This window comes from Ascidia mentula, chromosome 4 (genome assembly GCF_947561715.1).
Source record: "Ascidia mentula chromosome 4, kaAscMent1.1, whole genome shotgun sequence".
NCBI classification, from domain to species: Eukaryota; Metazoa; Chordata; class Ascidiacea; order Phlebobranchia; family Ascidiidae; genus Ascidia; species Ascidia mentula.
This window is the reverse complement of record NC_138569.1, coordinates 12618441-12644592: the sequence shown is the minus strand read 5'-3', so window position 1 is coordinate 12644592 and position 26152 is coordinate 12618441. Positions and strand designations below refer to the sequence as shown.

Below are 26152 nucleotides of genomic sequence, written 5' to 3'. Positions count from 1 at the left end.
AAATCAATCAAGTACTTCTTAAATTTGGTCCTTGACTGTTGTTAGAAGAGCAATTTAAGCTCCGGGTTACAGCTGGCATCATCTTCATCTAGTCAAAATCAACTTTTTCATTGGGGCACCAAGGACCATCGACAACGTTTCTCGACTCACGACTTTCATAAGTGTGTTGTTTTTTTCCAAACGCTACACGGATACGATGGTTTCATCTTCGACGCCAACTAAAGTGATCTAGTCATTGATCCACAGAATACCCACAATATTTTCAATTCGCCGTAGAATAGAAAGCCATTGGGCGTTAAAATATGTTGGAAACATAAAATACATCCAAATGAAAATGCGGTGTATATTCGTGAATGTTTAGTAGCCCATACAGTGGGTATATAGTGAACAGCAGGCCCTAATCATTGGAATTTCTTGTGGAAGCATGATCAAAGGCAAAATGTAAAAGATAGACTGTGAATAGACAAGGTTAAGAATTGAATTTCTTGAACTCTGTCGCCGATAACCTTTGTCTAGACACAGATGTGCACGTTCATGTGTGGTGTTATATTAGAACTTCACTGCAAAATACCCAAAAAATGTAATACTTCGTCCCGTGGTTATTTACACCTTTCCGCAAAACAATAGGTCTTCCAACATAGGCGTACTCGACACAACAAGGGTGTTTTTTTCCTGGAAAGAAGGTTAGCGTCCTATTTGGATGAAAACTGTCATTATGGGTCTTTAAGTCAGCTTTACATTACCATGGCCGTGTAACTTAATCAACGCATTACACTCCTTGCTTCACAAACCTAATTTTGCTCCACGTAGAGATCAATCTAGACTTTTCGGCTTTATTATTAACGCAAATCATGATATCATATGTACAAAAACCTACACAGGCTGAACACCAATGTATAAACAAATATCGAAGCAACATAAGTTGTCAGTTGTACTAAAACGTTTACAAGCACTTTTAAACCGTCTGTTGTGGAACACCTCCACCTTTAAATATTGCAAATGCAAGAAAGTTCGCCACGAAACTACGAGGCAGATGGTTGAAAATAAAACACCAAGTGTTATTAAAAGTTGAACAAACACATTCAAATCAAAAAATACTTGGATAGCATTTCATTCGAAAAAATGGCATAGTTTCTCCGTTTAACACAAACACATCCCATTGGTGGCAGTGATCATCCCTATGTCTCGTTAAATCTGCAAAATAAATTAGCTTTGAGCAACGCATTATGAATTGCGACGTTATTGTATTTATTTAAAGTTTCAATAAACGTTGCCAATTAACAGTAGTTTAGGTGTGGTCCGTTACCTTTAATGTGTGATGGCTCGTTATTCTCAATATGTTAAAACCTTTAGCAACAGTAGTTCAGGTGACATATGACCACAAGTTTTAGTATTGCCAAACATACAAAAAAAATCAACCGAACATTTTGTATACGACAGTCTCATCTTGCAAAACTGTGACTGTTTATTATCTATATCTGTCACAACTTCCCATTCACGAAAAAAAACATACCACATAAAATTTATAGTAAGTTTTGAAATATTTGGTATAACTGCATCAGTGAAAGACAATGTACAGGTAAACATGATCGCCTGTCCCGAGTCACTGGATCCCGGCTTAGCCACGACAAGGCATTGTAAGATTCCAAAACGAATCTAAACAAAAAAACATTCGTTAGTCGACGCTAGAATAGGGAGTGCCTAAATGCACAATGTAAAACCTTAGAATCACTGCTGTCTTGTTCGAATCCAATGGGTGTTGTTCAGCGCCGGTTCCTATAGCGTTGGACGATTCGCAACTGGTTGCTTGTGGAAGGTAATGTTTCACGTTAAATGTTATAACCAGGTTTTGCGCAATAAATACCTTGAATGTGTAATGCTGAACGAAAAAATACTGGAATTCTGTGCTCAGCTCCAGGACAAATTTTCCAAAACCAAGAGGGCAAGGGACCAGGTGGTGCAGTTGACACAAGATAGCCAAGCGCCAATGGCTGCTGAGACAGTTGGATATCGTCTGGTGCAGGACTGTCAATCGGCAACAAAGTTTCTGTTGCAGGAGGCTAAATTTAAACAACATTCGATAAATTCCTTTGTTTTGAAGAAAATTTTAATTGTGAAAACACAATGGTACAAATGAGCCTGGTTACCAAGATTAAAGCATTCTGTTGGTATGAATGCATTACCTGCATAAGCAAAGACCACACTGTGACCTATTCTACGTTGAAAAAAACCTCATTGTACAATGTACACTAGTCAGTAAAACATTGCAACAATGCTGTATGTTTGGTGATAAACTATAAAAGATTTGTATGTTAAGGGACAAAATTAATGTGAAAACACCAAAGTAAAACTTGGTGCCCATTTTCATTCACTTTATGCAATCAATAACACAATATTGCAGGGGGTATTTGTATTATGCCAGCTTCACCAAGTTGGAGGTTTTAACAACTACTGCCTTTGTTATGTGATCGTTAAAAGCTAAAAATTCATGATGTTTATGACTTTCATTGTGGGATTTGACCGAAATACATTTTAAATCTTTTCTTTACACCCAAATTTGCATGATATATACTTTTGCCACATCATCTTCTTTTAGTGACATTGGAAGAAAGTTAACATTTAACAAATCATTCAAAATCTCATCATCCTCCGTCAAACCATCAATGACATCAGGTAAAATAAGATCTGAAAAATTTTGAAGACTTCAATGCAAACACAGTTAAGCAGATACCAGCATACCTTGATCAGTTTGGCCCAGGTAAGGATCCTCATTGGCAGACTGGTAGTTTGTGCCAGGTACTTGGGTGTCAGCTGAAGTGGGAAATACATAAATATGGGTACATGAAACATCACCCGGGGTAGCCAGCTGTGCATTTTGACTTGAGCTATTGCTGGATCGTCCAAAATTGTTGGCTTGAACAACATCTAACCAAAAATCAACCAATAAAAGTTTAAACGGTAGCATACATTTTCATGAACATTTTTAGACATACCTGGCATTAACATCAGTGCATTATCAGGTTCAAGCGAAATTAGACAAGCACTGAGAATATAACAACTTTCACCAGTGTGTTGCATTTTGCACTGAGTGCACTGGGAGCGTTGTCCACCTAACACAAGGGTTTTGCGATTTAAAAATTTTGCCCAATCTGAAAATAAAAAAACATCATAGAACAAACAACACCAACAGACAGGAAAGAAATTTTACCACAAATTTCGCCATGGCTTAATCTCCCCAAACGGCCCATAACAATTCTCCATGACTTAGTAGAGAGTTTGGATATAACACAAGTGCAAAATTCCCACAGTTTTCGAATAGCATCACCCCGCACAGAAACACGATGTTTTCGAGACACTAATAATCTTCTATAGCAGAAATAAGGATTTATAAAATTTTGGTAACAGTTTAAGTACTTACCTTAAAGGTACATCTATATTGATGCAACATGTCTCCAGTATTTCTCCACACTGATCCGTTGCAGATGCAAGCAGATATTTTTGATTGTGTGATAAACAATATGAAACAAACAAAATGTTGCAACTTCTCTCATTATTGTTTACAACTGAAGATTCAATATGGCGATCCCGGGGCAGGTTCAAAATGTATGGAGGAGAAAAAAGAAAAGCATCATTCTTCTAAAATTTTTACAAGGTCAAACAGAAAGACTTTTGATGGACCAAGGCATCTTACATCAACTTTATGCAGGGTCTCTTTTTCAGATGCTGCTGGGCCAAAGCCAGTCATTGATTTAATAGTGTTTAAATAATGCATTTTTTTTCGGCACTGTGAAAATGTATTGAATGCCAATGACCTTATATTGTGAATAAATGAATCTTGATCCTTGGACTCAGTAACCAGTAAAACTTTTTCTACTGGAACAACCTAAGACAACATTGATATCATAAGCAGCAGTAAATAAAGGTTTACATGACACAAAACCTGAAAAAATACATGATCACACAAAGGTTTGCTGAGATGTTTTTGCAACATAAGAAAGCACTGCCACAGCCCCCTCAATAAACCACCATTGAATGGATCAAGAAAAAACACAACTATGCTTGCTGCTGTTGTGCTATTGTACGATGTTAAATTTGAGTAAATTTCCTTGGAACCACTGCAAAAAGTACAGTTTTTACATGATAATCACGACTTTTATATAATTTTACACATGCCTGCTATTTTGTGATGTTGCTGATGTAGTGTGAGGAAGAGAATTTATCCCCACTGATGCCAAATAGTTAGATGTAGAGTTATGAGATCGTGATCGGATATCACGAACATGCAGGGATGATAAATCTAAGCTTGGTTCAGCATTCAGAAGAGGAGCTTGTGAACAAATAAGGTAGACAAAAACTATTATGTTGTACATATACATCCATAAGGTTAAGTTCAAGAAAAGTTCCTACCCAAAATATCAACTGTTGATCCAGCATACTGTAGCAGCTTGTTTATGCTATCTTCAGAAACAGATTTATCCAAACAATTTGACTTAACTTTACATGAATAAAGTTGTAATTAGCAAAATCAAAATATTAATGAATACTAAACAGCATAACTAAAACACCTGTTTTAATGTACTGTTGAAACCAGTTATCATTACAAATTGGGTTCGAACTGTTTCCACTTGCTTGAAGAATACCATTATCCCTTAAATTGCGGTTGATAGGTTTTAGTTTTCCCAAGTGGCAAGACTGCAAAACATAAGTTAGTACATAAATATAAAAATTAAATTTAAGGTAATGCTGCAAAACATTTATAGCTTGTAGAATTTCTAGCAAAGGCTGGCAAATTCCTGTCAAGTTTAGCCCAAACATAGCAAGTATTGTTGTAAGTGTGGAAACAACATTTGTTAAGTTTGTTGTTGTTATTTTTAATGTATTTTTGATCTAAATTTGCACATATTATGCATAACAAGTTACGAACCTCATAAACCGAACATAACTCTTTAAAATATGCTCTAGCTGCACATTTGATGTTGTCATCACCAGGACACATCACCACATAGCCAACATCACGGGGCCGTGAATAAGGTTCAAGGAACAGCTTTTCCCAGTAAGTTAAAGCTTGTGGTGAAACACTCAACAAATCTTGATCATACCCAACTACAACTGAGGGTATAGGTTGTGGTTCGGCATCTAAAAGAGGTAACTTGTTTTTGTTTTTTTGACAAAATATTTGTTTCATACTTTTGCCGGCTTCTTTACAAAACTCTCTCCAAGTCAAAGGTCCTTTTACATGCTGTGTTGTTCCATATGAGCGGGAGGTCCTTTTTTTTTGAATTGCATCTTGCAGGACTGGTTTCAGTGATAAAAGTAGTCTGAATACATCACAGGTGCTTGCAGATACTAACACATTCACTGAAGAAAACAGTGGTATGATAACTTGTGGTTATACAAAAACTGTTGGATTCTGTTCAGGTTATAATTAAGAAGCGTAGGTCTTTACTTTTAAATTTTTAGTTTTTATCAGCTTTACAAGCAATGCCATATTTCCAATTATTCATGTTTTATACAACAGCACCTTCTGTTTTTTTCCACATATGGATGGGAGGTGCAGCTAAAACATCAAACTCAGTTTTTAAGGAAGGTTCCATAGCAGAAAAACTGCAATTTAGAGCTTGAGCAAATGCCTCACTTATATCTAAAAAAAAACTCAATTTTAAGTGGAAAATATGTTACAATATGAAAGGCATACAGCAAACTATATGTTTGGGTCACTTACCATGTTTTTCTATGACATTGTCCCTGTTTGAGGAAATCTGTGATCTAAAGGGAATTTTGCATATATCATCACTATAAAATGGTGATGAGTAATGTTCCAAAATTATTCCAATGATTTCATCTAAATACATTCAGTTTTTCAATGCCAAATTTAACAAAGTTAGCTGTACCATACCTTCAATTTCAACAACTTTTTGAGCTTGTTTTGTTTGTCTTGAAACATTTTGCCTATTAAATTCTGCCTCTCTAAACTCCAGGATAACATTTTCAAATTTTTTGCCAACTACATCCAACTCATCTTCAAAAAATAATCCACTACCAATGGAAGCAATTCGATTTCGTACAGCACTGAAGTAAACATACCACAATTTAAAGGTATTAAAACATTGATCAATGTTTTTGTTATACCTGAAACCGCAACTGCACATGAACTGAGGCTCTTTTGTAGACAAGGCAGGTAAATATCCGAATTTTACATCTGCTCCAGCGATGTTTGCATTGCAGACACACAATGCACACTGGTCAAATGAATGATCCCGGAAAAGGTTCAAGACAGAATCTGACAACCAAAGATTCATATAGATTGCAGCACTGCCATGTTGGTCATAATAACTCCGTTTCGGTGTAACAAGAGACGTTGGTGTAGCCAATGATGACACAGATGAGTCAACCTGGTCAACACTACGAACTCCAGATCGGCCAGGAGTTTTTGGAGTTGGCACAGACAGTTGAGCTGGGGATTGTTGGTTAGCATGTACAGATGCTGGTGTTTTAACTGAAGTGCGTCCAGGTGTACCAGGTGTTACCATACATGCAGCCGGTGTTGCAGGAGTTAATGGCTGGAAACCAAGATACTCCTCATTTGCAGTAGGTAATGTGAACGAAGGCGGAGGTTGCACAAGTGTTGTCGATAACTGTCAGGGTATAAACACAGAATGAAATGGGTTCCTTTTGATATTAAACCACAATTTAGTTTGCACCTGTTGCCATGTTGGGGTATAGGAAATAGTGCTAAGAGGTAGGTCAACAGAAAGGCACTTCACAGGAACATACACAAGAGGTGTTGGGTAAGTTTCATGATAATTGTGTATTAAATTATGTTCTGTTTGTATTTTTGTAGATATTGTTGGAAAGGTGTTGGGGTTTGTAACATGCAACATAAAATCCTGTTGGGCTTCTGTATGGCCTTTTTTGAATTGGCATAAGTTACTCTGCTCTGGCGAGGATAAAATGTTTTCTCCAGTTTGAGGCACGTTTGGCCGAATATCAGGAGAAAATGCTTGGTATGGCTCAAGAGATGGTGGAGTGGGATAAATTCTTTGTAAGTCTACATTGGCTGAAATAACAATACTCAATAATAAAAAAATGTACTGGCCAATAAATCTTATAACTCTTGCCAGCAAAATCTTGTAGAGGTGCAACCGGGGCTTGATAAGAAATTCCTTTGTGCTGATGTATTTCACCGATTTCATCTGGTGGAGTTGGAACACCTGCTTCTTCATCCTCATCAAACATCCCCCCATCCAAATCATCCATTGAAAACTACAGATAATAAGAAAATAATTCGTTTATTTATCATACAGATTAAGCAGTATCATGTTCAAAACAGAGGTTCCCAAACTGTGTGTCATATTAAAAGTGCCTTTTTCCACAGCATTCACAAAATGCTTCGTCTTAAAAAAGTTGCCTTTCAGCTGCAGTAATCAAAAATAATTATCATAAAACATATGCTAATTCACCTCTCATAACTACAACATATGAAAAGAAAAAAAAAACTGTGATGCACACAAAACTGCAAAACAATGCTTTTAAGTTTTAAAGTAATATAACACAATGACACAAGCCAGTGCAAATTTGGGTGTTCGTATTTTGTATGCTTGACCACAAGCAAAAATAATTTTAATGCAAAGTTAATGAAGTTTAGAGCATTGCTTAAAGGCAACCACAAGGTTTAATGAAAAAGTTTTGTCCCACAAACACAATGCAAACTTTTCGGGAGGCACCTAATAATGTTTGTAATCAGTTGGTTTAGTTGAGTTCTCACTCATTTGTACAAACCAATTACTAGAATTTAAGAACTGATCTGAAAAATCAAGCTTCTGGTGACGTTTGGCTGATCCTGATTGGCTACAATGGCTGTTGTTAACCAAATGATCAAACTATGAAAGCTGTGATTACCAAGAATAGAAGGGCTTGCGCAGTGAGTGTAACACTCATGCATTGTTTTTGCAGTGTGTGCCAGTCAAAAAAAGTTTTGTAGAAAAATGATGCAATGTACGTCTATTAAGTTGGTGAGTAGAAATAGTTTGGATTTAAAGTTTCTATTAGTGATGCACCGAAGGTACTCTCGATAATTTTTTTCGAATAGAAAACATGTTTGTACGCTAGAATTATTGTTCAAGCAATGCAGCTTTAAGCCACCTAATAATTCTCTCATCAACATATATTCATGGAAATCAGTGCAGTAATATGAAACTAGGAATTACCACCAATTTATTAGCTAAGAGTGAAGAGAAAATTAACAACTTTATACAAATTTTAAAATAAAAAAAATAGTTACAACTCGCATGGCAAAACCAATATCTCTGAAAATAAGAAATACTGTATTTGGATCTAGTTTCACATCTTGAAAAAGTGTGGGGTACAAAAATTTAAAACTTGTTTTTATTCAGCTGAATTAATTTTTGGCAAAATTTCAATTTCTGCCGAATGCAAAGGCGGGTTCAGTGCATCACTAGTTTTTTGAAAAGGTACAAGAACACAATGATCCGTGATTAACCTTCAAATCAGACTCAGACATCCTTGCTGGGTGGTAAATTACATTTGATCCAGAAGCATCTAAAAATATAAAGTGTTAATCCAGTTCCATCCAACCACAACCAAATTGTTCTATGCCCCAACAAGTATGCACTTGCAGACATAGCAAGCAATTTTTACTTCTGTAAAAAAAAATCACAACTTCTGATACATGCAGCTATTTTAAAAGTATCCCTTATTTTGTGATAAGCAGGCAGAATATTGTATAGAACAAAAAATATAGTTTGTAACTTGGAAAAAATTACAATAACTGACAGCAAAATTTACAGGAAAAGATAATTGCCTGAACCTGAAATCCATGTGCTGAATGCATAATGAGTAATGAGCTTAGGGACGTACCTTACAAAATAAACTTTCAACATAAACCATACAGCCCATATAACTGAAAAGTAAAATATATCTCAGCAAATATTTCAGAATTGTTTCTAAACATACAACTATTATCTACCTAAGCAGTTTTAGATGAATTTTACTTCAGCAACATGGGTTGTATTTTTGATGGTGAAAGTAACAAGCCTGTTAATTACAACAATACAAAAGAAGTAACTTTCAACAGGTTTTTACCTGGACAAGGTATAGGAGAGTTGGTCAGAAGAGCTTCTAACTGACTTCTACCTGACATGTAATTTTCCTACAAAATAAGTATGACGAATTATACAGTGTTTCTTCATATATAAATCTTGTCAAAAATTATTGTAATGAACAAGACATTTCAGTACACAAGTCTTTCCAAACTCTTCTGGCATTTACATAATATATGTAATGAAGGTGTTGTGGAAAAAAGAACTCATATTTTGCATTGGAGAAAACATGGGAGAAAATTTCTATAATACGTTGACCAACAACCTACTGTCTTAGTGGTCCGAATGTCTGAAACACTGTCTTCGGAGATATTAGTATGCTCCTGTGACCATGCATCTGACACAGGCCAAAATGACTGTTGCACAGTGGTTGGATTTTTTAAATTAATGTCAGCTGAGCTCAAGCTATTGGAAGTACATACATCATCAATATCATCATCAAAAGCATATGGATCCGATGGAACCATCATTCCAGCCAGTTCACCTTTAACAGCACCTATGATTTTTATATTACGAAAAACAAGTAGTGTTACATGTCAAAGCAAAAGTTGATGCAAAACCAACTCACCAACAAGTATTTGCTGATTCATCACTTCTTTTGCAGGAGTTTGATTATTTCCAATGTTACCAAATACATCAAACCTAGTTTCCATGCTAGGATTAAGTTCATCAGTAGCAAATTTCATTCTTTTTGGTGCAGAACTGTAAATTTTGTTTGAATTTTCAAGTCACCATATTCAGGTACTACAGTAAGTTTTTACTAACCATGAATACTGTTTCTTAGATGGCAAACTTATTGGTTTTTGGTGAGCAAAACCAACTTGCAAACCAGGATCCAAACCATCCCGCAACATACAGGTTTGGGTTAAAAAAGCATCTTTGTTAGCATCGTCAAAGTTGCTGGGAAGTTTGTACGTTTTCCATTCTTCTATCTATAACAAACGCAGTAACACTTGAACAAATACTTGATCTGACACTTACGGGCACATTGTCATTATCAAACAATATTCCATAAAAACCTAGCAAGCAGTGCATAACATTTTGGGAAATCACCTGTGTTGCATACACACTTGGACATTGTTTGTTGTTGTAGGCAAAACATATTGCTAACAGTAAGTATGTGTATTCTTAAAAAAGTTTTGTGGGCTTCTAAAAAATTCATGTCTATAGCAAAAACACCCAGTACTAATTACTGCAACATAATTCTGGAAATGCCCTTTGTAAATACCATACACCAGTGCTTATTAACCTTTTCAACAATGGTCCACACTTTTTAGTAGCACAAAAATTTGATCTGCACAACCAGCCAACCAGTAACATTTGTAATTTATAAAATCCAAGCAATTTAACAACAAATAACAGAAAAAAAAATAACAAAATAGTTTGGATCTTGGAAAGAGTGTATTGTAATCTACTCATTTAGAACCAAACAAGCAGTTCCAGTTATAGTTTCTACTGTTCCCTTTACTACTCTTCCACAAGACCAGTTGCTTCACTTCCAAGTGTTATCTTTAAGGATGATAAGACAAGACAATGATCGGATGTTGTTACAACCAATAGCTGGAATTGTAATTGCTGTCCAACAAATTGTTGTTTGAAAAATACAGCAGACATTTTTGTGTTCTGGGTGTTTAGTGTCTCTGTGGCTTTTCAGTTTATATTTTTCCAGTTATGGATTGTGGTATATAGCATAACAGATTTAAGCATAAAAAGCATGTTTTCCATCTGCAGAACAAAAAATTATGTCCGCACCAGTGTGGATGATCCCATAGGTTGAAAAGCACTGCTGCAGACATATGTATTTGTAAAGCTCAACCACTAGTAACAGTAAGAGTAACAATAAAAAATTATGAGAATATCATAAAAACTGAATCCAATCTTCAAAATTAGGATTTATCTATCCATATACACTATCCTATTTGCCCACACAGTGTATAATTAGCTACCTCCTTATATTTAAGATTGCCTAAAAATGGAAACAAAAATTCTTACCACTTGCTTGATTTCAACTAAATTGTCCACATTGTCTGTTTGAGACAGGTCACTTGGTAGCACAGTATGAGTTATTATATCCTCATTGGGCCAATCCTGATTCGGACTTTCCAAGTTAACAAATGGTCTGGAATGTAACCTCATACTTAAATCGGATTGTTTGCAATGTGCAATTTTTTTCTCATCAAGGGAGTTCATCTCAGAATCATTAATTTCCTCTTTGAAATCAAAGTTTGAGGACAAGGTTGAAACATTTCTCTGATCAATCAGATTGCTTATTGTTTGTGTTGGGTTGTGTATACCAGTACAATGAGAAATTAAATTTGGACTGTTCGCACTTTCACTGTTGGAGCTTCTGTGGTGAAATACATGTGAATGAAAAGGTCTTGGAAACTTAACCTTTCTTTCCTCCAAAGGTAAATTACTGGCTTGACTGTCAGAAAAGTTGTCCCTAGAAAAAGGTATAGATAGTATAGTGGGTAAATCTTGGGTGTGACACTAAAACCGTAATAGTTATATAAGAAACCCACCTTATATGTCTGTAAGTGTCACCAAAGCGCCAATTTGGAGAAGAGTGGTTTAGATTGCAAGATGCATTTGGAACATCTTGTGTTGAAATAGACTCAAAATGGCTACTAAAAATAATTTAGTTGTAACAACATAATTGTAGTTGGAATTGTAAAAGCGTACAAATTACACCTAGATTATATAATCAAGAAGTTCAAACCCCAATTGTAGTCAGATTAAAAAAGTGGTTTGTATTGCTTCCATGATAAACTGATTACTAAATGAGAAAGTTTCAATTCACTATTTTTGTATCTTTTTTAACATGTTTGGTATTGTTACAAAAATAGGTCACATCATAACATAACAACAAAAAAGAACAGTTCTTTATTTAGGATGCTACACATTTAAAAAAAAAAGACTTTGTAAAGACCACATACACCGGTTCCAAGGTAAAATACTGCAGTTTACTTTTGCATTGCTATTCCCTCAAATGAAATATCACAATACTTAATATACTATATTCTTTTCAGAAAAACATACATTAGACACACGCAGTAATTCCTAAAATAATAGTTGTAAAATAATTCTGTGTGATGTCACAGATTTTTAACATGTGGCACCTCCTAGAATTCTGAAAACTTTGCGCCTATGGACTGGTAAGATGGTAGCAAAGTCAAGTTGTCAATAATATAATGGATTGTGTATAAGCTGCAGACTAGTCACTAGTCACCACAAAGTGGAAGTCTTTGCTTGGCCGTTTGGTAAGCAAAGTCGTCTTATAGTCACACCAGCTGCACTGATGAGACCTTTTAGGTCGAAACAGTGGCCATCTGTCTGCAGCTTATACACAATTCATATTATTGGCTCCCAATTGCTTATAATATAATGGATGTTTAGTTTTTGTTGTCAAAAAAAAAACAATGCAAAAACTATGTCTGACAACAGTGACTGGTACTGCATATTAAACCTCAATTTTTTATGGTATGAAGATAAAAGAGTGTGCACAAATCGAAAAATAATTTAAAATTCCCCCCACACAATAGTATTGATATTGACTTTATTTGTCACAGTAGTAGACATTTTTTAAACACAAAAATGCACGACAAATTGCATTCACTTAACTGCAAACATCAATTAGAACAAAATAATGTACCTTGACAAACTATGCAATGTTGCGTTGGAGGAAGTAGAGCAATTTTTTTTTTGCTCAGCTCTGTGACTTCCAACTTGTACACGCTTCACCACACCATCAGCATGACTTACTGCTTTTTTACTTTCAGTAGTAGCATCTATTGTAAAGTGCACATGTCGTTGTTGACATTAGAACATGTCTAATAGCAGCTATTCATCCATCAAAATGATATTTTATCAATAACATAAAGTCTGTGTTTTTGTGTCATTTGTATGTCAATTTTTATTGAAATAAAAAACCCAGCATGAAGTATTTAATCACAGGAAATATAGTAGTTATAGGACACTTCATGGGTTATTAGCCTACAAAATACAACTTGTGTGACGAAACTTGACAAAACTAAATAAAAATGTTATTTACCTGATTTCTTGGCCTAAATGGCGATTTTTTCTAATATGATGATGATAATGATAATCATCATAATCATAATCATAATCATAATCATAATCATAGCAATAATAATAATAATAATAGCTGAGTAAAACTTTTAAGTCAATCTTTCAGACAGCTCTTTTAAAGATGTTTTTATTTTTATCAAAAAATATATTTCGCCCTGAAAAAAAGATAGCATACTCATCCACCAGAAACCCGCATTATCACGCTGTTACAGTGTGACATTCGTGCACAAACCGTCTGCAGAGAATTTGGATATATATGAGGATATGTGGTTGCATAGGACACAGGCACAGATCAACGTGCAGAGTATGATCACACCTGTATGCAAATAGTATATTTGCAATGTGCCTTGTTTGTTTTCAATTGCTCTTGGTGTTGTGCTGGAGTGTTTTATGTCGTCACAATTGTGTGGCACTGCCATCAATCATTGTGCGCCTAAAGGCTCAAAAGTTTGAACCTCGTGTTCCCTTCTTTGTAGTGTTTTTTCCTCTTTACAGTTTGTTGCATTTTTTGGCGTTGCGTATCGTGTGACGTGTACATTCAGATGTTGGACTTGCTCGCGAGTTTTGTCAGGTTTTGTGCGACATATTTTTTGTTGGAATTAAACTGGCAGTCAGTTACTAGCTCTTTTCTTACATATCCAGGTTTTTACTTGCATTCTTAAATTTTTAATTTTTTAATATTTTTTTAATTTTTATTAAGGTACTTTCCTTTATGTGGCAAACTTCTACTTAGTTATTTTACGCTGTTTTTTACAATATATTTTTCTGATAAAATAAAAACATCTTTAAAAGAGCTGTCTGAATGATTGGCTTAAAAGTTTTACTCAGCTACTACAGATACGGTATCGATCGACAGGCCTACCAGGGTGGCTTGGTTCACCGATCCGGTGTTGTTTATTGTTATTTCATCAGAATAATAATAATAATAATGGTAATAATAATGATAATAATGAATAAATTGACTTCTTGTACTGCATTTACGTAATAATTAGGTAAATCTAAAAACTTTAGCTACCACAAAGTGAAGAATCAATACTCTGAAAATCTTTAGACATTTGTTGTGTTGATTTGTTAAACATTTGTTGAAGGCCATTAATGGAACATCTTCCATGACCTGAAGTGACAAAATTATAATAAATATGGCAAATTGCCATTGGCAATGTATATTTTTGCATTACAAGAACACACACCTTTACCCCAAATAGAATAATTGGACAATGCCTGATGTTCACTTGAGTCCTCGACAGGAACAAGCACAAAATAGGATGGATAGTTCATTTGCACACCTCCTAAAAATCAAAGTCTCATTTGGCAATGATCTACACAAAAAGTAATCAGGGGTTGCCAGTACATATTCTTAAATGAATTAAGTGGATTTAAACCACATAGAAAACAAAAAGGAAAGAACCAAAACTAAAATGGACAAACTGTATGAAAAATGTAAAACAGCTACTTTAAGTTATGACTAGGGATGGGCAATATAGAATAACACACTCAGGGGCGTATCCAGGAATTTTTAAAGGAGGGGGTCCAAATTTTTTAGGGTATTCCCCGATTTTTAGGTATAAACTAAGGTTATTTGTGGGCGAGAATCGCAAAATACGAACGCCGGTGTTCGCGTCAATCGTCACATACACGGTGACTTTCTGGCTTGCGCAATTGTGTAACGCTATGGAAAGTTTAACAACTAAACTAATTAACTTTCACGCAAGTAAACCGCTGGTCATTACAACGTGAAAAACGACGTTTCGTCCGTAAACTGACGAAAAATGACACTTGTTTCGTAACAATGCAACATGTTTGGTAACAATGCCAAGTGTTCGGTAACGATGCTCCCTGTTTGGAAACAATGGCGAATGCAAGCACGATGCGGTTTTTAGGTCAACATCAAAGAAAATTTCTGTTTTTCATGCGGACTTTGACAAAAAAATACACTGGCGTTTGTTTAGTTATCAAAAAAGACCAAAATATTTCACAAAAGGGGGGGGTCCGGACCCCTCGGACCCCCCCCCTGGATACGCCCATGAACACACTATTCTAGAACATTCTGGAATAGTTAAATTGAATCCAGAATACCGAATCCTATTCTGTTTTTGTTTTAGCTTGTACACTGAAGCACAATAAACATAAAATATTTTTTTACATGACTCCAAGAACATAGCACAATCAAAGAAAAAATATACTGCACTGTCATGCTTTCTATGTGCTTGCCTACCAAGCGACAACGTAACATCACAACCGCAGCAGAAGATTGACGAAAAAAGATAAGTACCGTATTTACTCGATAGTAAGCCGCGGCTTATAAAGGTGTTTAACCTACCGTTTGTGATGCTTACAATAGACAACGTAATTTTGTGGCTGTCAAACCTGCACATCACAACCACAGCAGAAGATTGACGAAAAAAGATAAGTACCGTATTTACTCGATAGTAAGCCGCATCTAACAAAGATGTTTAACCTACCGTTTGTGATGCTTACAATAGAGGGCGGCTTACATTATTTAATGTCACGCTGATATTTTTTCTGCGGTTCTGAGTTTTAATCAAATTCACCTTAAACTCGCTCTGCCGTATCAATACATTTTTTATCAAACACAGCCATCAGTTTACCTGACAATTTTAAACGACAGATTTGTTGACAATTATCGTAGGGCACCAAAATTAGCCTTAAACATTTACATGCGGCTTGCATTCGAGGGCAGCTTATATTAATTTTTTAACACCGTCGCATGCACAAATACGGAAAGTTACCGTACATAGAAGGTAAATAACGCAACCAATTATTCGGTTTGAAGACAATTTGGATTTGGACAGTGTAAGATTCGAATCCTCCGGATTCGCTATTCTGAATTACCCATCCCTAGTTATGATTTCTGCTAATAACTAATAGTTTGTTAAAAAAAAATTGCCTCTTAAATATAGTCAAGTGGTGTTTGCAAGATTAGTTTTGTTTATTGGCCCATGATTTCAAAACCAAAGTACTAAAGTCTCAAATGTACTTATATTGTATATCCCTTATGAGTATGTATATTAACAATATCAAAATATTTATTTGTTAAGCACATACCAACCACAACTTCCACTACTGGTGGAACTGGAACATGATCGTCAAAGCCATCATCATCGCTAGCTTCCTCATCCTTAAAATGCATTAGCTTATCAAATGCTTTTGTTAAATTTCAGTGATTTGTACAGTAGTGCAAAAAAAACAGAATTAAAATGAAAAATAAGTGTAAAGATTACATACACCGGTTCCAAGGTAAAATACTGCAGTATACTTTTGCATTGCTATTCCATCAAATGAAATATCACAATACTTAATATACTAGGTTTGCAGGCTTGGCAGCAAACCTATCAGCCACTTTTTCCTGACAAGTCAGAGCAAGATTTAAAAAATCAAGCTCCCGGTGAGGTTTGAACTCACGACCCTGGGCTTAATGTACTTTATTCCTTTCACAAAAACATACATTAGACACATGTAGTAATTCCTAAAATGATAGTTATTGATTTAATACAGAAAAATAAATCAGGAATTCTTAAACTGTGAGCATTGAAGATTAGCAGGGGGGTCGCAGAAGGACTAAGAATACCCGTCTAGCCACTAATCAGTGATCTATCCATGCTTAGTACAACAACAGGTTGTGTATGGTGATTTATCTGCACTTGAAGACAAAAGCACAGAACCAACTAGACTATGCAGCCAACCTGCGTTGTGCATTGTCATCAACTAAACCATGCATTTAACTCCATGTTTCGAAATGAACAGTCCCATCCCTCTCATTGATGATTGGTATTCAAACTAATTATAAAAGATTGTTTCGAGGTGTGGTGGGTGCAGTATATTCACAATACATCACTGTAAGAATACAGAATTGATCAATTGCATATTAAAGATTTAGCTGTCATCACAAATTTGCTGCAGGAGAAAATGCTGAAATGTTCAAACTTGTTTTGTTCTACTAAACTTGCAGCAAAAGAAAATATAAAAACATGTCTGAATATAAAACAAGTCTTTTGGAGTTTAAAAAAGGATGACCCACCCAGTCAACAAACCCCGAATATAGGTTCACTTATACATTTCTTTCCAACTCCATCATCTTTTGATTCTCAGACAGTCAGTGGTTTGATAGATCAAATGACTGCCGTTATGTTAGTCAAGTGTGTTATATATCTACTCACATAGCCGAGTTACTCAGTTATGTTCATCCATGTTAGCCAATGAAAAGTCATGTCAATACACCAATGAAACAATCGTAGACTTAATAATTGGTTATAAAATTGTTAAAATGTTGTATTTTAAAAAAAATTGTCCTATACATGGGTATTACATACGTTATTACGTTAAAGCCATAAGAAGAACACCCAGTACAGTGACAATCTTCTATAAACTTGGCGCCTATGGTCCTCTTGTTAGGGCCATAAAGTCACATGCCTAACAAGCAACATTGAAACACCAATAGACACAATAAACCACTACTGTAAAAATACATAGGCTGAAACTGTTCATAAAAACATACCACTTAATGGCAAAAAAACATTGCATTGTACTATGAAAGCAGAATAATATTTCATTAGGAATAAAGGTGATTGCACATAACATAGGTTTTTCATCCGGTTTTGGTTGTAAATGAAGCTGTTCACACAGTATTCATTAAGCATACCCATATATATACATAAAATACATACGCCCGTATTTCAGGAAGAGGACAAAAACAAAATATGATTTTTACAATGTGGAGACTTGGTCTACTTTTTAAAGATGGTATATTTCCTCAAAAGGATGGGGCAAGACAACCAGATTTTTAATTTTGGTCAATTCATTTCAAAAGATTTTTAATCTAACTTTAGGGCTGTCTCAGGTGTTCTATGCACTGCATACAACAAAGAAGTATTTTACGACACATTGACCATCCAACATATTTTTTAAAAAACAAAAGAAGTTATTGTAACATGTAAACAATCTTTGCAGGATAACAACCGAAAACCAGTCAGTTGATCAAGTTCTGACTCTGCAAAACAGATGGTCATTGCATTCAAACTCATAGTGAGAGTACATTCTCAATTTGGACCATGATCCAAATGTGGCCAACTTCACTGCATTATATGCTACATTCAGTAGGTGTCTTTGGCCAACTAGACGCTTATTCTAAGTAACCATTGGAAGTCTTGTTGCATTCTGCCACAACTGGTCATTTCAATCCCTATGTTATATCACTACAACATGAGTAAAAACTTTAGACTGGACTATGTATTTATGTAGAAGCTAAACAAAGTGCTGGTAAAGCAACAATTTTGGATCCATTAACCCGGCCAATCACCACCTTTGACAAAAGGTCATTTTTGGGAGTATGGGTTCCATGGGGTCGGGCCCTTGAATGCTAGAAACACAATCACTTGCGAGAATGGAAAACTTTATTCACTATTCTTGGTAAAGTCAGAATATGCAATTGTTAGGTGTTATTGTTGCCAGGTATGTAGCTTTGCTCACTTATGTGAGGATAATTTTTTTCCATGGAATCTTGGGATGGACACCTTGTTAAAGTGTAACACGGTTTAAGGACTGCACACAACCCAATGAAAAATACTTTTTGTTTGGACAAGCAAATGCATTTTAAATCAAACCAGTATTGATTCCTAGTCAATGAATTCTTTTTCATAGTAAAGCATGAAAAGTATGGTGCATGTAACACTGGGAAGCTATCGATGGTGTCACAGTATAAACACTTGAAGTGTGTAATGCATTTACAAAAACTTTGCCATGAATACCGCAGACACACACATTGGTATCTCTCTGCAAATTTGGCACCTTTCCTTGAAACAAAAATTCCAAATTCCCTTGAAACAAAAAGTATACATCCACACATACCTGCTAGCCCTTTCTCTAGTTACGTCAGTGCATTCTGGACTACTCATACACATCACATGAAAAAACTCAGACAGGTTGTAGGTGATATCTTATTACGTCATGACTAGCCCATGTAAAAATTTTTTGTACTAATGCAAAAACGATTGATGCTTTGGAAAATAAGGCACAGCATTTGTCACTATAGCAAAGTGAGTGTTGCAACAATGGAAAAGTCATAATTAATAAGCATATGTTGGTAAGGTCTATCCGTTCTAAAAAAAACAGTGGGGCATGCTCCCCTTGTTCCCCCAGAATCGACACCTATGCCCCTGGGATAGACATTATTTTTAAATAATTTTCTGCATTGCCTAACTTGTGAACACAATGTTACCTGCAGATGTGTACTACATATACAATGTACACACACACTCATAGGCGCCTAGTTTTCATTTTTCCAGGGGGGGCGGCTATGTTATGACGTCATAATTTGTTACCATGACGTCATCAAAGATCGAAAAACTGTGTTTGAATTTCAATACATGAGGCGTATTAGCCAAAAGGGCGGCGTTAACGATAAACACACGAGATCGGTCTACGACACAACCAATAAGTACCTGTACCTGTTGGCATATCATACTGCGAGACTGACGTTGCAACAACCGATGTCAGCTACGCAAGCGAAACTAGGTCAACATATTTTGTGTGCGTCGCGTAAGAAACACATTGTTTTTAGGTCTTTTTTCTTCGAACGTTACGAATGCGACGAGATACAAGGTGTGGACAGATGCGCGTAATAGCCACTCGCTTTTTTTTGAAAAACCTGGGGGGGGGGCGCCGCCCCCCCTGCCCCCCCGGACTAGGCGCCTATGCACACACTACTGATATACATCTGGTCAACAAGATCACTTTAAAGCACCAACTTGCATGCATTTTGCTCCTTTAAAAACTGAAATGCTACGAAAAACTCTCTCACTTTGACTTTTATGGTAATCACCTCAATTGAATTAAATGGGTTTTATGTTTCCATCTATTTTTCCACCTACAGCTAATTATAGCTATAACTGAAGTAAAATGACATTTTGAATTGTAATGTTTGTGCACTTACTGGCAAAACATCTTCTCCACTTCCCAAAGGATAAAATGGAGTCCATTCCTCAAATAATTTCTTCACAGTTGGATCATGAGGAGAGCGATAAACTGCTCCAGTTAGCTTGGCTTCAAGTCCAAATGGAGCTAGGACCACTGAAAACAAAACGTTTTTGACTATAAAACACTTTTTTATATTAGCTGTTTTAAACTATGTATTAAGAAGCTTAGTTTATTTTTGGATTGGTCCCTTTCCTTCTTAAGTAAAATAGTGTCGTGCAATATAATATTCCAACAATAGATGGTGAACATGTTCTGGTGATTGTTATAGCCAGGTCATTAAGTGTGCACAGAATAATCGTCAAAGTTATGAATGCGATGTGTTACATGGTACAGTTTTCGACAGAAGTGCTTTGGAAAACCTGGCCCCTATGAGCACATCAATCACCCTGCCCATCTTGCCCAAGTGATTTTTTGCAGCAGATTTTTGAAAATTAACACCTGTTTCTCAAAGGTATGTTAAGACGAGCACATAGTTCTTTTACAAATAGTATTTTCAGGCAACATGTGACGGAAAGAAATTTGGTGATTAGCTTTTTAGTGCAGGGTTTTAGCTATCTTCTTGGACAGAGACATAACATAGGCCAAGCATACAGGTATTTTTTTAAAGAAAATAAAAAGAATTGAATTTGTAAGGCATAAATATATAATTTCCCTGTTTTATGTTGACCAATTTATATAATTGATTACTTCTCCTCCGCTAAAGTATTTTTTAAAGAATATTTTAAACTATGTGCAGCATATTCCACAATCTCATGTATTACCTGATTTGTTTTGGTGCATGTTAGAAAGAACTTTCTGAACATATTGGTAGTTAAGTCTTTCCAACATTTGATGTTTTGCAACCTGAACTGTTGTACATACTGAACTCTCACCATGTAAGAAAAATGAAAATGAAAATGAAAAACGATCACTGCAAGAAAAACAATAAATGTTATTGATAGTTAATTCGACAAATAATACAAAAAAACAAGTTTTGCATTACATCAAAAAAAAACAACTGTAATATTACACAATGTAAGTAATAGTCAAACTAGCACAGTGTGTCGATTAGTTGGGCAAACCCCTCAAAATTTCCGCGATCACCTATAATCTAACCCCAAAACAGCTAGGTGATGTTCAGTTTCTACTATGATACAATTTTGAACATGTGTAAATTGCAGTAATATTTCATGCAATGGCATGATTGGCAGGATCACCCTACTGCGCAGGTCCTTGCTTGGCGATAACAGCTATCGTATCATGATAATTAGACAATCATGTGTAAATTGTTGGTTGTTGTATTATTTCGTTGCTGTTGTTCCTTGTGTTATAAATTGCACTTACACAAGAAGAGGTAGACTGTATGTTTCCTTAATATTGTATAGCTTCATTCAGTGATGTCATATTGACATGCATTTCAGTGTGATGGCGACCCTACTACACTGTAACGCCTGTCTGTGGCTAAAACTGTTTACTCCATCCATAAAGAGCAGGCATTGTTTTTTTCTTGCTAAATCACCGTATTGTAATATAACATCATGGTTTAAGATAAATACTATTTCTATGGATTTAAACAAAGTCATTGGCGTTAGGGGACACAGTGAATAACACATAACTTCTAAAATACAGGGAGTTTTGCCTAGGTAACAACACATTAATTGGTACTTAGAGTTTTTTACGCTCTCATTTTTGTGACTTACATCTTTTATTGAAATACCTATACTTTATCTGCAGCTCTGTGTTTTATTGAAATTCACCTAAAGGCTGCTTGTGTGAGTATTACCTTCAATATTTATATGTGGTTTACATGTGAGCCTCACTGATTTGAGATGTATAATCGAGTAAATATAGTAGTTTATGGTCTAAAAATTTCAACACAGGGACTCTTCAAGCAAAAGGAGTCCAAGCCCCTGCGACGCAAAAAAAGCAATTTTTCAGGACTGCAACCCTAGTCAAAACCCTTTAAAGCCCCCCTGGAATTGCCAATGTGCATATTTCCTTTCCATGTTTAACTCAATTGAAAGGTTTAGGTCAGGGGTCTCATTCCTTTTTTACAAAACATATATTTCAGAACATAGATATCGACTGTTAGACATTAAATAATAATGATGACAATAGCTTTGACCAGTGACAGCACTTAATGTCTCACCAAATGTCTTCCTCAGTATCTTTACTGTAAGGTTTGATAAACCAGCGGCCAACCCTGACAAATCCTTCATTCAACAAACACCTGAAAACAGCAAGTCATTTGATGTGCATATTTTCACAGGAAGAAAAAACAGAATATTATAAATAATCCTGAGTCGCCTGTTTAAAGTTTGATATATATCTATTTTGCCTGTGTGCAGGCACCAAAGAAAAAACAATGCATCTTTTTGTGTTAATTGATTTCAAAAGTAAAGAAAGTGCATTTCCTTACATTTCACAATGCATTTTTAATTAAATAACATTTCAGCACACAATAATAAATCCCAAATAGAAAAATACTGCAAAATTCTGAATAGAAATGCATAAGATACTCAGCTATTGTTAAATCAGCAGTATCACAATACCAAATTTGTAAATATCATGCAAAAAGTTAAAACAATCTAAAAATGTAAAGATTGAATAGGAGGTTCAAATAAACTTTTTGCATAAATCACTGGTAGGTAATACAAGTATTGAAACACTGATTCACACCTTTCCACTAAATTGTGAATTGCCTTGAAGAGGAGGGTACGACACTCATAAGACAAGCCTTCTTCCCAACAACCACTGCTTTCCTCTGAAATAAAGCAACATTTTTATGTATGCCTTTTTTACTCTCTGGAAAGTCTTCAAATGAATAAACAGGGACTATCATGAGGTTTTCAGGTTTGGCAGCCCAGGCAATGCAGCCTAGGTGGATCAGCCACTTTTTCCTGACAAGTCGGCGCAAGATTTGTAAAAACAAGCTTCCGGTGGCCAAGGTACACTGGTGCGCAAGCGCATAACTTGCCAGGCAACATTCACATGTAGGGGATCTCTACCACCATATCTGGTAACGCAGTAATATTACATGTCAGGATCACCCCACTGCGCAGGTCCTTGCTTGGCGATTACAGCTAACGTATCGCGATCATGAGGTTTTCAGGCTTGGCAGCCCAGGCAATGCAGACTAGCTGGATCAGCCACTTTTTCATGACAAGTCGGAGCAAGATTTGATAAACCAAGCTCCGGTGAGGTTTAAACTCACGACCCTGGGCTAACCAGGCCCAACGCTCTACAAACCGAGCTACAGGAGCTCAGTGGTTTCATGGGGTATATTGTAGCCAAGGTACACTGGTGCGCAAGCGCACAACTTGCAAGACAACCTTCACATATACGTAGGGGATCTACCACCGCATCAGGTAAAGCAGTAATATTACATGCAATGGCATGATAGGCAGGATCGCCCCACTGCGCAGGTCCTTGCTTGGCGATCACAGCTAATGTATCGCGATCATGAGGTTTTCAATCTTGGCAGCTAGGCTGCATTGCCTGTGAGATCCCCTACGTATATGTGAAGGTTGTCTTGCAAGTTGTGCGCTTGCGCACCAGTGTACCTTGGCCACAATATACCCCGTGAAACCACTGAGCTCCTGTAGCTCGGTTTGTAGAGCGTTGGGCCTGGTTAGCCCAGGGTTGTGAGTTTAAACCTTACCTGAGCTTGGTTTATCAAATCTTGCTCCGACTTGTCATGAAAAAGTGGCTGATCCAGCTAGTCTGCATTGCCTGGGCTGCCAAGCCTGAAAACCTCATGATCGCGATACGTTAGCTGTGATCCCCAAGCAAGGACCTGCGCAGTGGGGCGATCCTGCCTATCATGCCATTGCATGTAATATTACTGTGTTAACAGAGACTATACAGCATTTTAAACAAATTTTCTGCAGATACAAACCTTTCCAACCCTTTTGTTGTGAGATCTCATGAACACTTGGTTCATCACCCCACCAAAATATCCACAACTCCTTTTCAGACATGTCCTTGAAAATCATTAAATTTTATGTTATGAGGAAAATTGCTTAGTTATGAGCAAACTATGGCACCATGTCTTGAAAATTACCAACAACTTCTTAGATTATGTATAGAAATATATATATATACACAGTGGCGGATCTAGAAAAAATATGAGGGGGGTGTTCGGTTTCGGTACCTAATTAATGAAGCCGTTAGATGCGGTTACAATTTTTTTTCGGACATTTATCATGCTGTAATTTTTTGTCAAAATCTCGGTGGAAACCAGTTTAGTTGTTGAACATGTTGCCAATATTATGCATGTTAAAAACAACAGTTAGCGCTCGCAAATGTGCAAAGAGGAATATAAGGCCACCGTATGCAACATAGTTTTTATTTGTATGTTTTCTTGATGACGTAAGCCCACATTTAATTCTTTTTAGATAACACCTATATTTAAAAACTTTCTTTCAAAGTCGTGGTAATGAAACTACGGCGCAAGCACTACCGCAAAAACTTGCATCGAGTGTTCCACAGTGTTACGCAATTGCGTAAGCCAGGAAGCCAGCGTTTATGTGACGATGCGCACCAACCCTGGCGTTCGTATTTTGCACTGCTTGACCACAATTAACCTTAGTTTACAGCGGAAAATTGGGGAATTCCCAAAAAAATTTCGACCCCCCCAACTCTAAAAACAAATCTGTCATGGTCTGCGACGTGGTCTTGCACCACCAAATACACATCGATGTTTTAGCAGTATATAATTTGCGAAATATATAAAAAACAGACGAAATACAAAGTACTCGTTTAGCCACATTTATTTTGGTGCAATTTTGTCAAACAATTACAACTCTTACAGAGTGCGGCTTCTGTATAGAAATTGTAGTAGAAATGAATAAACTTATAAGGTCGCGCTTTCGAAAACAGTATTGTTGACGGGTTATTGACCAACGGCACAACAAACGATTGTTTCATAAGAGTCATCGCCGCGTGAACGAAGTGCGCGAGACCGAGAAACAGCGGAGACGAACTCATGACCGTAGTGTTCGTTCCTGCGTAGCGGGAAATTAATCGCACTTTCACACCCCACAAAACAATGTGCCAAAATGCTGAGGGGAGTGTTCTGACACCTAAACACCCCCCCCCCCCCCCCCCTAGCCACTGTATGTACATATATATTGGGCAACTGGGCCTAAAAATAATGTATTTACCAATAGTTTTTACTTCTTGTCACTCTATAGTGTTAGAATGAATAGACTGAAAAGTCATTAACCCATCAATATTTTTTTACTCGAGTCTTATTGAGGCTGAAACCTCATTACCTTTTGTGGCTCAAGCAAACTAACGTAGAGTATATACCATATATATATTTAGATTTTTCTTAAACCCTTGCAAACATTTCTAGAAGTCAACAACAAAAAAAGTTAGGTAGGAGAACTTCAACCTTTGTAAAATGTCTGTAAGCATTTGTCCAAGCACCTCCCAGCAATATTTAATGTTAAGTTTTGGAAAACACTAATGCCTTTAGGTGTTAGAAAATTATATTATATCAGATTTACAGTGAGGGAAGTCTTTTTTGGTGATCGCCTCCAGACAGCCAATATGTCCAAAGCCAAACATTCTGTAAAGAAGGACAAGACAGGATCATCATTTAATCCAGAAGCTGATGAAATAAATTTTCTCCACTGTATTCCACTTAGATCAGCCTAAAAGTAAATATAACATTGTATTAAACCTTCAAAACTTTTTAAACAAGCTAATAAGGTTTACCAGTGAAAATATAGTTGAGTGGCAATCATCCAACCGAGCTCCATTTGCATAAGAGCTTGAAGTCATAATGTCTCAACTATTGGTGGTAAACTCCATTAGTCACATTCTTTTGGTAGCATCATGTGAAATACATGTATGCAAGTAGCAGGGTTATTAATACATAACTACAATACAAGCAAATCTGGCACTAAACCTATCAAATTGTAACTGCCAGAAGGAGGGCTAAGGGAGCAATCACTTGCTAGCAG

General features: G+C 36.2%; 1 protein-coding gene across 3 annotated transcripts; it reads right to left on the bottom strand.

Moving 5' to 3' along the window:
- Window positions 1-823: 823 nt before the first annotated feature.
- LOC145899573 (mediator of RNA polymerase II transcription subunit 13-like) lies at window positions 824-26152 on the bottom strand. 3 transcript variants are annotated; one of them, XM_082988421.1, is made up of 40 exons: window positions 25905-26152; window positions 25694-25840; window positions 24079-24163; window positions 22860-22944; window positions 22330-22410; window positions 20963-21111; window positions 20158-20294; window positions 16275-16347; window positions 14399-14497; window positions 14224-14322; window positions 12772-12907; window positions 11642-11746; window positions 11112-11562; window positions 9885-10051; window positions 9688-9821; window positions 9389-9615; window positions 9103-9169; window positions 8501-8559; window positions 7119-7263; window positions 6702-7057; window positions 6130-6635; window positions 5897-6069; window positions 5723-5842; window positions 5522-5641; window positions 5188-5358; window positions 4925-5136; window positions 4566-4692; window positions 4408-4494; window positions 4174-4327; window positions 3941-4115; window positions 3692-3883; window positions 3419-3636; window positions 3209-3366; window positions 2994-3149; window positions 2740-2925; window positions 2573-2685; window positions 1865-2060; window positions 1722-1806; window positions 1514-1656; window positions 824-1194 (listed from the first exon to the last, which is right to left on the bottom strand). In XM_082988421.1, exons 1-39 carry the CDS (start codon window positions 25968-25970, stop codon window positions 1524-1526), a joined length of 6150 nt encoding a protein of 2049 aa, XP_082844547.1. In that variant the 5' UTR covers window positions 25971-26152; the 3' UTR covers window positions 824-1194; window positions 1514-1523. The 3 variants fall into 3 exon arrangements, with proteins under 3 accessions (XP_082844547.1, XP_082844545.1, XP_082844546.1); XM_082988419.1 differs by having other exon boundaries at window positions 4925-5358; XM_082988420.1 differs by having other exon boundaries at window positions 4925-5358; window positions 11642-11743.